We start from the raw sequence: 13,144 nt of genomic DNA on the forward strand, positions 1-13,144 counted from the left end.
TACCAGCGACCAAAAGGTTGCTATATCGAATCCTTCAGTTAGAAAAACTGTCCTTGAGTAAGGCAGCTAAACCAAATTGCTCGCTGTTGAAAACGTGTCAGGGAAGCACGTCTAAATCATGACACCGCCACGCGAGACCTTATGATATGAGGTTAGTAGGGTCAAAGGCAGCAGGGTATGGTTATTTCCAGACATAACGGAAGTCAGAGGTGAAACATTTTGGCTGTAGATCGTGTCAGACAGAAACCAAACGCTGCTGCAAAAAATAAATAAACTGGCCGATCTTGGGGGAGCTATACTGTTTATTCCAGACATTTGGATCAATGTTCAAATAATGGATATTATTATACATAACTAAAGCCCTCTGTGAGTGTTGCAGTGTGTGTGCACGTGTGCGTGCGTGCGTGCGTGCGTGTACGCGCATAGGAGCATGAATGCTTGTGGAGTGATAGATGTTCCTGGAGTGACTCAGGCACATGGCTGTGGTTTTCTTGTTTCCACACATCACCTGTCTCCATCATCACACAGTGAAGCCTTCCAACACTCCGCAGCACAACTCCGCAGTAACTCCCTCACTTCCACCACTGACACAAAGGGGGAGGAGAGGCCGAGATAGATCCCTGCAGCGGACCTCTGGCCAGCTGCACTGAAACAGATCTGGATGCCAGGTCGAAGGGGGACTTCTCAGCAACACTAATATAGTCACGTTCTGAGCGCCCAGCATTTACAGCTGCCTGTCAACCGTGTCACGGCTGCACTACTGTCAGTAGATCTAAGATGAGACTACCACCAAGATGACACTGGTTTACCATTTACTGGCATTACAGTTGTGCACACATCGTGCTGGGAGTGATGTTCCAAGCACTGAAATAATTCATACGAATTACGGTTTAGTAAACTAACAAAGCCATGTGCATGTTCGTGTGTGTACTGTGTGTGAAGAACATTGAGCAGAGGGCCCAGGTCTGAATAACAAACAATGGCAGGACTGTTTATCTGATATGGATTTTTGAGTTTCATTCCCTTTCAATCAAAGCCTGTTATTACACCTACAATTCCTTTTTCAACAGAAAAGTACCCCTTCAGTGGAGAGCTTGAGCAAATGAAAAAAGCTTTGTTTAATGAGTAAAATAAATCTCCATATCAAATCACTTTATTCCTATTTTACCAGCCCTAACCTGAGGTCTGTGAAAGGCTGTATTAAATCTAGGTATTCCTCTGTCCAGATGACTTGAGGCCATTGTATTCAGACGCAGCATTTTGGCAGTGGACGTGTTAAGAGTACCAAGCTATGTTAAGGAGTTGGGGGGGTTTAAGTGGTACATCCTCCACTAAGTCTTGCTTGTAGCCTTGCCATGTGAAATAACACAGGAGGAATGCCCCCCAACCCGCCCCCATCCAGCTCCCTGCACTCTCCCCCCGCTCCTTGCCTGAGTGAAGACAGCCATACCCATGAAAGCCTAACTACCTGTTTACTGGGTGGCTGTGTTTGCGTCAAGGGCCGAGTGGCTCAATTTAGGGGGCGGGTCAATGGAAGTTGTCTGTCATCCACCGCAGCCATTCAGAGCACCTGAGCAGCCTTGAGGCTTGGGGGGGGGGGGCATAAGACACGACACACGCCGGGGCCCGATGGGGGAGCGAGCGCCGACAGATGACACACATGCCGGGCGGTTAGTTTGTGAACGACGGAGACGCGGTGGTGTCTTAAAGTCTTTGAGCAGGGGGGCTAACAGGCCACGGCTGTCAGGCATGCAGTTGAGAAGCGGCCCCTTGACACACCCATGCGCGCACACAAACACGCGCACACGCGCGCACACACACACACACACAGACCCGAAACACACGTGCACACAGACACACACACACACACAGCAGAAAGAAGGCCAGCGCCTCTACCTTCCCAGAGGTCTCCATAAATCTGTTCTCTGATCCAACAACTGCCACATACAGACTAATTGCCACTTGGAAACACACACAGACAGACATGAACGTATGGACACGCGCACAGGAGCATGACTGGCATTCCAGACGGACACTCAACAAGCTGTGCAGTTTAAAGAGGTTGGCGGCCCTCGACCCTCTCGCCCTGTCCCCCCCCCCCTTAAAGGGGCCTGATATATGGTATGGGCACAGACAGAGGCTCTTTGAAAGTGATACATAATCCTGGATGGCAGCGACGCCACATCAGATCCCTTTAAACACAGAAAGGCGGGACAGAGAGGCTGCCAGTCTGAGTGGGATTAACGCTCCGATGACTTCAGCCGGCGACGACACACCGCACACGCACAAAGACTACAGAAACACTTGCGAACAAATTACAGCGACAAAACTGAAACGCACTGGTATGACCATATGCCACACCCCAAAAATGCACCCAAGACCAACAATGTTCCTCTGACACACCTAACAAACAAGACTAGAGTTTCACTCCAAATTAGTAGTTCCCGTTCACGACCTAAACAGGAGTTAACTACTACCCACCAGCGAACTCAAATCCACCAAACGAGGAAAGGATATGATTGGGTGGCAGAAAGTTCCAGCTGAGGACCTGATTGGCCAGGGCCAAGTATCTCTGGAACACAGAGGACATCTGAGCGTTGAGGTTCTCCCTGCGACTGAACTCCTGCAACACCTCCATGGTCAACACAAAGATCTGACACAGGTCATCCTCCTGGAAACAAACAGCGGGACGAAAAAAGGTCCATTAAGGGTGTCAACACAAGCACAATGACACCCCCCGCCCCAACCAAGTCAGACCACTCAGCTGGAGGGGGAACGAGAGGCGAGGGTGGCGGAAGACTGACCTGAAAGATCCGTTTGCAGCTGCCGTGGAATTCCATGTTCAGGCCAATGTTGCTGGTCTTACTGGAGCTGGAGAACTCACTGATCAGGGCTGTCAAGATGGAGCAGGCCAGTGTCTGCTGCGGGGGGGGGGGGGGCACAAACAGTTCAGAGGTCAAATATTATGTCATGTCATGACAGACGCCATTCTACAGAGGAATGGGATCTACAGAGACCAAGACCTTAACATTTCTCCCAAAGACACAGACCGCCATCTAGTGGACACAGGAGAGTTCTACATTCAAGCCTTAAAGGTAGGTGTTGTGTTAAAAAAAAAATAATATGTAAGTGTTTTTCCCCGAATCTTGCACAATGACAACAGTTATATTTATAATTTTAGATATGACTCCAAATTGCAAGGCTCACACACCATGCAAGTTCAGCTCGGCACATCGTTTATTTTTTTATTTTTTTCTCCAATGTCAATTTTAAATTAATTGAGTTGTACAAGTCCATCCCCTGGTGTAGACACAGCCACCGCCATTTTGTTCATTTTATTTTTTGCCGGGGCCCACATAGATTCAGCTTAACGATAATTACATTTCTCAACAACTATTTATCATTATAGGCGTTGTTGATGAGTTGTTGGAGCCCTGGACAGTTCAATACAGGCCGGTTCCCTAAAAGCATCTTAAGTTAAATCGTTCGAACCATGGCAGCGAGCGGAGCCATGGTCCGGTGATAAAACCCCCGGCTCCGCACACTGCCCACTAGGTAAGTCACGGGTACCTGTGTCTCTAGCAAGTGCATGAATAAGGCCCGAGTGTCTTACCACTGTGGGGTTTCCACTGCTGATGAGCTGGCTGACTTCATGGAAGATGCCTTTACAGTTGATGGACTTGTCCAAAGAGCCTCTCTTCACTATCACCGCTACAGCCAGCAGGATCTGCTCTCGAACATACTTCTGTAGACTGGGGGGGGGGGGGGGTCAGTTAAACCTGCATCAGTGGCTTGCACGAAGTTGATACTAGTTGAGAATCAAATGCATGCTGTACACACACACACACACACACACACACACACGCCTACTTGGGTCTCTGTAAGACATAGGTGAGGAGGAATGTTCGGAGCGACTCAATGCTGGCCTTCTCCAACAGGATCCACTCCCGCACCACTGCCTCCATGATGGCCGTGGCAGCCTGGAACAGCACATAGTCCACCTTACTGGTCTCTGTGGATGGAATTCACAAAATGACACACTGAGTGTCAGGTCTTTTCAGACATACTGCCTTCGGAGAGTAATCAGACTGCTTCACTTCCCCCACATTTTGTTGTGCTACGGACTGAAGGACAACCATCTCTGCATCACTCGGTCAATCAGGCCTTTATGGTAAAGTAGCTAGACGGAAGCCACTCGCGAATAAAAGACACACCCCTTGAAAGACGCTGAGGCCATGAGGAGGAAATAGATCATCTGAATCAATCTATTAGGCCTGAAGGCCAAGTGCTACGTCTGGCCACAACCAGGTACCAGTTATTATCTGGCTAGTACTATCCTTACAGTGAAGCATGGCGGTGGGAGCATCATGCTAAGGGGATGCTTCTCATCGGCTAGCACTGGAAGACTGGCCATGGTTGAGAGAAGGATGAATGGAGCAAAATCCAGAGAGATCCTTGAAGGAAACCTGATCCAGAGCACACAGGACCTCAGACAGGGGCAAGAAAACGCCAGAGTGGTTCCTGGACAAGTGTGTGAATGTCAATGAGCGGCCCAGCTAAAGTCTGAACCCCATTGAACATCGGTAGGGAGACCTGATTGCAGAAACTCCCCATATCAGAGTATGCAAATAACGCTTTGATCCATGCCAAAGGCGCATCTACAAGGTACTGAACAACTGCTCTGAATACCTACGTATATATGTATATTGTGCATATATATGTATATATTATTTTTTTCTTTTCAATTAATTGGCACACATTTCTAAAATGCTCGCTTCTTTATTATGGGGTAAATGTAGAGAAAGGGAAGGGGTCTGAATACTTTCTGAAGCCAATTTACACAACGGTTATGCAATACATGGCCCATATACTGTAGTTCCAGTGGACGGGCTAGAAAGAGGTGTTTCAATGTGTACTGATTCATTGTGGATGAAGACTTATCTAATCAAAGTATCTTGTGTTTTATTGTTCATTTTTGATACTCACATACACAGGGAGTGGATTAAAAAAAAAACTGAAACACCACACAGAAATGGACTGTTACTTTGAAGTAACTAAATCACAACTGCACCGGCAGAGGTCAAATTAGGTTGATTGCCAATTAGCAGTACATAGTGCATGTGTGAGCCAATCAAGGAGGTCTGGCAATCTGTAGCACTGAGATTTCAGTTTCCAAAGCAACATGACCAAAATACTTGAGTTCCAAAATGGCCAAATAGTTGGTGAACAAACTAAGGGGCATTTTTCACCAAAAAAACCCTGCACAATTATTCAATGTGTCAATGCTGTCAAATCATATGCTGAACATGGACAAATGACATCGGCAAAGACCAACAGTCGTCACAAGTCTAGGCTGACTGACAGGGATAGGTGGACTCTTAACAGGATAGCTCGATGCCACAAAAATGTACAGCCTCAAAAATTACCACAGAATTTAATCAGTACCACTGTGAGCTAGTCTCAACAAAAACTGTTAATTTTTTTGTTTTACAAAGCTGGAATTTAAAAGGTTTTCCTACATCCGGAGAAAGCCAAATCGATGCCTTCAGCCCACAATGTGAACAGCCAACTGTTAAACAGGATGGGGGATCCGTAACGGTATGACCAGTCATGCTGTGGGAGGTCAACGGGTTTGACGGTAGTACGACGGACAATGAATGAGGCCATTGTACAGTACCAGGTGAACCCCACAGTGTAAACTGTTCCCTCACGATATTCCAATATTCCAGGAGGATAATGCCTCAATATACACAGCTAAACAAATTTGAGTGGTTTAATGAAACCTTCCATGGCCTCCCTAATCACCAGATCTGAACATCACAGAACCTTTATGGGAATTCTGAAGTGCTGAGTGCAAGAACATTTCCACCTCCTCCATCCCTCAAAGACCTAAAGGCTTTTCATCTTAAAGATTGGTGCAATACACCACTCCACACAGTTCAGGACTTGTATGACAGCATTCCAAGACAGGATTGAAGCTGTTCTGAATGCAAAGCGTGGCCTTACTCCATATTAGGTCCTTGATATTACTATATTGTTAGGTGTTCTATTTTTTTTTGTCCTCCCCTCGTATGTTCTGATGCTAGAAGATATTTGGTGTAGATTAATGTACATTTATTTTAAAACTGGCTTAGATCTATTTCTATCACACTTTTTTGTTATGAAACAAAATTCGAAAAAGTTAGTGGATTTTATTAGTAACAGATTTTATTCTTATCAACATTTACACTTTAGTTCAGCCAACAGCTATGTCATGTAAATATGCAATTCTTCAACAAAAAAAGCTGAACTTGGCATGACTCTCCAAGTTGCCGCAGTTAAACTTGATTTAGACCTCGCTGCTAGTGCAAAAGGCGAAATAACTATAAAATTCCACAGCAAAACATTTGTAAAGGTTAGTAGGAAAGTCTGAACAGTGATACATACAACATCAATCAATCTATTCTTCTGTTGAAATACATTTTTGTTGCCGTTGTCATTTCTGCTAACAGTAGTCCAGACATTTTCACTGTGACTGTTAAGTGAGTCTATTGCCATTCTGAATGGGCACTATGTCAGTCTAAAATATTCCTCTCCTCTTGTCAACGTTAATTATACACAATTCTGTTAAGGCTCTACTTCAGACAGCCCTGTCAGTCCAAACAATTTCTTCTGTGCTCAGTGAATCATGAGCCTATGCAATTCTGATCCGGCACTATGTCAAACAACTGTGTAAACCTAGCATGCTCATGAGGTATGATTCACCAGATAAAATGTGTTCAAGTGCAGGCATGCAATTACTCAATGCCAATGGGGTAGACATTGTGCCAAAACATTCCGCGGTTACAGATGACAAACACTACAAACCAACTAACATTACATCCAAATCTGGTTCAAGGTGTCTCTGCACAGAGTTGTTTTTCAAATATTCCACTGTGACTTAAATCCCTATTTTAAATGTTTTGTTTTTGCAAACAACATAATTTAAACTTGGATTTAAGGCATAGTGAAGAAATGAATAAAATGCGTGAATAAACATTTTCCACAGGAAGATTCCCACAGGATCCAGTATAAACAAAAAGTACGAAAATGTATGCACTCATTACTGGAAGTTGCTCTGCATGACACAAGTCTGCTAAATGACTAAAACGTCAAATGTAAATATAACATTGATGTTTGGTTTTTAGTTTTTTTTGCCTGGGACTAAAAACAAAAACCATCAACATTGCAGTGGCCAGTGATGTGACAATGTTTGCTGTAACAAAACAAACATAAGGATTATATACAAGCACACAGAGTGAAAATAGGAAAACTTAAGATTTAGCCCTCAGTGACCTGTTTAAGAACCGACTAGCAGAGTTGACAACAAATGCCCCCCCCCCCCCCTTTTTTTGTATGAAACGGAAACTTGATAATAAAACTGAAACACAAACAGATCTTCTGTAGAATATCAAAAACTATTTAAAAAAAAGGACAAAAATCTGAATTGATGTTTTGCCATGTAGGCATGTGTTCATTGTGAGGAAAACCGAGGCCTAATAACAAGAAACACCCTGGAACCTAAACAAATATCCCAACTTGATCGATCGTTAAGATGGAGTTGACAGCTGAAGGTCGTGAACTTTGTAATTACAATATTGTTTGTTTAAATCTATAAAAATGTGGGTACTTTACAGAGCATCGGTGGTCTAGTTACACCACACAAAAGAGTCAACAAGGTGCAGTTTGACCTTCCAAATTCATGATACATTTTATAATTTATTAAATCAAATCGACCAAATCTTCAGACTTGTTTTAGGAATCAGTTTTGGGAGAAAATTAATTTAAAGTCAGAGGGCTACAGAAAAGGAACTACATATAAATATGTTTCTGTTAATATATAATATTGCCACTTTTAGAAACTTCAACACTTTTTGGAAAGTGTGACAATAATATTGTTTCAGACAAGGGCATTTCAAAGCCTGAATACGACATGGAAATGTCCTAAAAGTTCACATTTTCCTCAGATGCCTATGATAAACCCCCACCCCCCCCTGCCCAAAGGAAAAAATAAATGTAACCTCTGTCAATTTGGTGAAAGCCTGATGATGTCCCAAAAGTGGGTAAAACACAAATGCTGCCCTTAAAACACATTTTACGTGATCTGTCTGTGAAATATATTTTGTTCAGTTTGTACACAGTGAGGGGTCTTCAACTACTATGACACAAAGCAGTTACTAGAGGCTATACGAAAACCTCTGGCCTGAAAAGCGATGCCCCCTTTCGCGCATCTGTGAGTGTAACCACATCACACACAGAAACTTGAATGTACTTGTGACAAATACTGTAAGCGGGGAGTTCAAGTGCTGAGGTTTTCAATTCTACATTAACTAGACAAGTCATATGATTTATACACAACCTATTTTGTTCCACTGTATGATATGCAAATATTTACTTGCTAGCTAATATTGTGTCATAGATTTGAGTGGTATGAAATTGAAACATGACTTGTATTGCTTCCCCCAGTCGTCCTTCCACCCATTCCTTATAAATACACATACACACATGTGCTGCCAATTGTTTAGCAACTCAATTTTAACCCATTGTAAGATGCAAGCTAAAGGTTATAGTCAAGTGTAGGGGTAAGACCGTTTCAGTGCAGTTTGTGATTCACTTTATGCCCAATAATCATCAACAATATTACATTTGGTAATAGAGGAGTAAAAGACGGACATTAAAAACAATATATATTTTAAAAGGATTAATTCATTGATATATAACTGCTGGACTGTATAAATGGGGATATTCTTTACTTTTGCCTTGTTTTATACAAAAATATGCAGCCATAGCAACAACAAAAACATTTAAAAAGTGTGACGGGCCTCACAACAATACATTGGATTACATTTCCAAGATGGTAAATCAATCTATGAAGACTATATCAGGAATTGAACTGTAAGCTTGAATTAATTGGAGCTGTTGAATGGTTTATTGGCTACCAGCACTGTCCAGCAACATGCAGCATGGCTGACATAGCCTGCCTAAGCTAACCACCTACATCACATTGGAAAGTTATGCACCTGAATCAAAGAACTAGCTAAATCGTTATAACAATTACATAGGTATTAAACAAACAAAAATGTAGAATACATTTAACTCAAGAATGAAGAAGCGACAAATTGAACAAGCATAGTTTTTTTGTGTTTTCAAGTGTTTGGTCAATAACTTTTAGCCAACTTCTACTGCCAAACACTTCCGATAAATAGCTAACAATGTTTTCCAAAATATACATTTTCTTTCACTGAAGTTGTGCTTAACGATCAGTTAATTGAGACAGCATACTTCTCGACAGCTGCAGAACGTTGATGATCAATCGAGTAAGTCAGTTAATAGCTAGCTATTCATAGGGAACATGGAGAATCAACAGCGTGTCTTCTAACGCGTCGCGGGCTGCAATGCCAACTGGGATGCTCTGTCTAGGGTGAGAGAAATATAACTACTTATTTTATGAAAACAAACAACTGAATTAGTCCTGTAAACATGTCTTCCACTAATGAAGTTCTTAGGAAACATCGTCACAACAGCCACTAACACATAGACAATAATATTGTTTCAGACAAGGGCATTTCAAAGCCTGAATACGACATGGAAATGTCCTAAAAGTTCACATTTTCCTCAGATGCCTATGATAAACCCCCACCCCCCCCTGCCCAAAGGAAAAAATAAATGTAACCTCTGTCAATTTGGTGAAAGCCTGATGATGTCCCAAAAGTGGGTAAAACACAAATGCTGCCCTTAAAACACATTTTACGTGATCCGTCTGTGAAATATATTTTGTTCAGTTTGTACACAGTGAGGGGTCTTCAACTACTATGACACAAAGCAGTTACTAGAGGCTATACGAAAACCTCTGGCCTGAAAAGCGATGCCCCCTTTCGCGCATCTGTGAGTGTAACCACATCACACACAGAAACTTGAATGTACTTGTGACAAATACTGTAAGCGGGGAGTTCAAGTGCTGAGGTTTTCAATTCTACATTAACTAGACAAGTCATATGATTTATACACAACCTATTTTGTTCCACTGTATGATATGCAAATATTTACTTGCTAGCTAATATTGTGTCATAGATTTGAGTGGTATGAAATTGAAACATGACTTGTATTGCTTACCAATAGCTAGTTAGTTGGAACTCAAATGGAGGAAGGGATGAGAGTTCAGAAATTGTGATTCAGAAATGTCAGTAATAGCTTTCGGGTGCCGGACTAGTTATTGCTTAGTAGTACCACATACACGATCTTCAGTTGAATTTCTGTAAAGTTCACCAACAACTGCTAGCTACTCTGGACTCTGTAGACAACTTGTCCCCGCGCAGCAGTGAAGTGTTGCTCAGACTCAATTGTCAATTAAATTATGAGATGGTGAGGCTTGGGTGCCTTGACTCTTCAATCTGTGACTTGACACTGGCATACTTGACATGAATCTCGTTTGGCAAACATCTTCGTTGAACAAGGCAAGTTTTGAACTCCTAAATTAATAGTGCAGTTTAAGTGATTTATCAACTATTTCACCTGAAAAAAGACTTTGGTGATAAAGTGCATAGGTGTGTTTTCTAAGCTGCCAAGCCAGAGGTTTACTTTAATTTAGCTTGACAGGCTGAACAGATTGAGCATTGTATTATGCGTTTTGTAGTAAATTTTATAGAATTTAACTGCAAACCAATCATGCGTTTTGCAATCTTACTAACTACAAAATGCTAAAACATTCAACAAAACATTGTTCTCACAAACCTTTGATTATTTAACTATATAAATAATAAGAAATGTGTGGTTTCATAGGAATGTGTGGTTTTGGTTGGATTACCCCTTTAAATAATGCAGCAAATAATTTTTTCCACAACAAAACATTCCCTTCCAGGTAAATATTGTCCTGACATTCAAGAACGCTTGTAGTGTTTTGAAGCATACGCAGTCAGACTCTTACCTAAGATGTGCTTGCAGACAGCGAAGGGCGATTTTGACTTCCTGAAGGAGAGAAATGTGTGTTCTGCGTGTTGTCTCTGTTCTGTACTGACCATGGACGGCGGTGCCTGAACACACACACACACACACACCATTAGTCAATTACACCACATTTCAACTAGGTAGAGAAAGGCCCACTTTAAAAGGTCCCTACAGAGGCACAGCTAAACACACCAGAGGGCAGCCAATGAGGGTGGCTACAACACAGCTCAGCAGGAAAATCACATTCCGGGTCTAATTGCAGTAAAAGCAACTCTGACTCACAGCAGCCAGGAGGGGAGAAAGAACCTTTTATCGGTCCTGACCACAGGCACGATGGGACCTTCCTTCCCCCAGTCGTCCTTCCACCCATTCCTTATAAATACACATACACACATGTGCTGCCAATTGTTTAGCAACTCAATTTTAACCCATTGTAAGATGCAAGCTAAAGGTTATAGTCAAGTGTAGGGGTAAGACCGTTTCAGTGCAGTTTGTGATTCACTTTATGCCCAATAATCATCAACAATATTACATTTGGTAATAGAGGAGTAAAAGACGGACATTAAAAACAATATATATTTTAAAAGGATTAATTCATTGATATATAACTGCTGGACTGTATAAATGGGGATATTCTTTACTTTTGCCTTGTTTTATACAAAAATATGCAGCCATAGCAACAACAAAAACATTTAAAAAGTGTGACGGGCCTCACAACAATACATTGGATTACATTTCCAAGATGGTAAATCAATCTATGAAGACTATATCAGGAATTGAACTGTAAGCTTGAATTAATTGGAGCTGTTGAATGGTTTATTGGCTACCAGCACTGTCCAGCAACATGCAGCATGGCTGACATAGCCTGCCTAAGCTAACCACCTACATCACATTGGAAAGTTATGCACCTGAATCAAAGAACTAGCTAAATCGTTATAACATAATTACATAGGTATTAAACAAACAAAAATGTAGAATACATTTAACTCAAGAATGAAGAAGCGACAAATTGAACAAGCATAGTTTTTTTGTGTTTTCAAGTGTTTGGTCAATAACTTTTAGCCAACTTCTACTGCCAAACACTTCCGATAAATAGCTAACAATGTTTTCCAAAATATACATTTTCTTTCACTGAAGTTGTGCTTAACGATCAGTTAATTGAGACAGCATACTTCTCGACAGCTGCAGAACGTTGATGATCAATCGAGTAAGTCAGTTAATAGCTAGCTATTCATAGGGAACATGGAGAATCAACAGCGTGTCTTCTAACGCGTCGCGGGCTGCAATGCCAACTGGGATGCTCTGTCTAGGGTGAGAGAAATATAACTACTTATTTTATGAAAATAAACAACTGAATTAGTCCTGTAAACATGTCTTCCACTAATGAAGTTCTTAGGAAACATCGTCACAACAGCCACTAACACATAGCCACAGACTAGTGGCTTTTGGAGATGATGGCTATGCTGGATTTTTGCGGGATGGAGACAGCAGTGCAGCACTGCGCCACGCATCGCAATCCTTTTTCTGAGAAATATCTGTGCCTGCTCAATGGTTCTCCGTCTCATAACTTACAATATAACCAAGAACGAGACAAACGCCAAAAATCACACAAAAAATGAGATTCTATTTCTCACCATTAAAACTTTGGCAGCGCTTTCCAGCTGTGAAATCACTTCTGGTGCACCGACCGCCGCCATCATGGTCTCTCGTTAATGACGCGCCATGCGCTGCATTGTGGGATTAAGCGGTACTCCGGGCCAATGAGTTCATGCATGGAGACCTTTGCCGAGGAGTTTTAGAACGGTGCGAGCCTCTTTGGAGCTGACGGACAAGACAGACATACAATATTGAACGTAAGGACCGGAGTTTTCACAATAACGCCTTCAAACCGAATAGAATGTGATACATGTGAACAAAGTGCGTCTTTCTGGACAGGTATACTCGAAAGTTTAACTTTGTTTTGGAAATATTTGAAATGGTATACTATAGTGATGGGTGAAAGAAGTGTGTAAATGTAAGCTCAAACTAAATCGCACGAGAAGAGAGTATGCGAAATTACAAATACTTAAAGGCAATTATGTAAAGTAGGGTTACTTAAGGGAAAACGCCAACCTAATGAACATTTCCACTGTAAAACACGTTTTGTTAAAATTGTGTTTTTGTGAATATTGGCTATCCTTAG

General features: G+C 42.0%; 1 protein-coding gene across 2 annotated transcripts in view; it reads right to left on the reverse strand.

Moving 5' to 3' along the window:
• xpo4 (exportin 4) overlaps window positions 1-12,789 on the reverse strand; it is a 31,766-nt gene extending 18,977 nt beyond the window's left edge. Inside the window, exons 1-6 of one of the 2 annotated variants that reach the window (XM_029113591.2) lie at window positions 12,597-12,789; window positions 10,943-11,048; window positions 3,871-4,012; window positions 3,614-3,752; window positions 2,805-2,921; window positions 2,518-2,671 (exon numbers count right to left, since the gene is read on the reverse strand). In XM_029113591.2, the coding sequence (XP_028969424.1) occupies window positions 2,518-2,671; window positions 2,805-2,921; window positions 3,614-3,752; window positions 3,871-4,012; window positions 10,943-11,048; window positions 12,597-12,662 (724 nt within the window). In that variant the 5' untranslated portion in view covers window positions 12,663-12,789. The remainder of the gene's footprint in view (window positions 1-2,517; window positions 2,672-2,804; window positions 2,922-3,613; window positions 3,753-3,870; window positions 4,013-10,942; window positions 11,049-12,596) is intronic. The other variant, XM_029113592.2, reaches the window with a different exon arrangement.
• Between the last annotated feature and the right edge of the window lie 355 nt (window positions 12,790-13,144).

Source organism: Esox lucius, chromosome 16, assembly GCF_011004845.1.
Source record: "Esox lucius isolate fEsoLuc1 chromosome 16, fEsoLuc1.pri, whole genome shotgun sequence".
In the NCBI taxonomy this organism is placed as follows: Eukaryota; Metazoa; Chordata; class Actinopteri; order Esociformes; family Esocidae; genus Esox; species Esox lucius.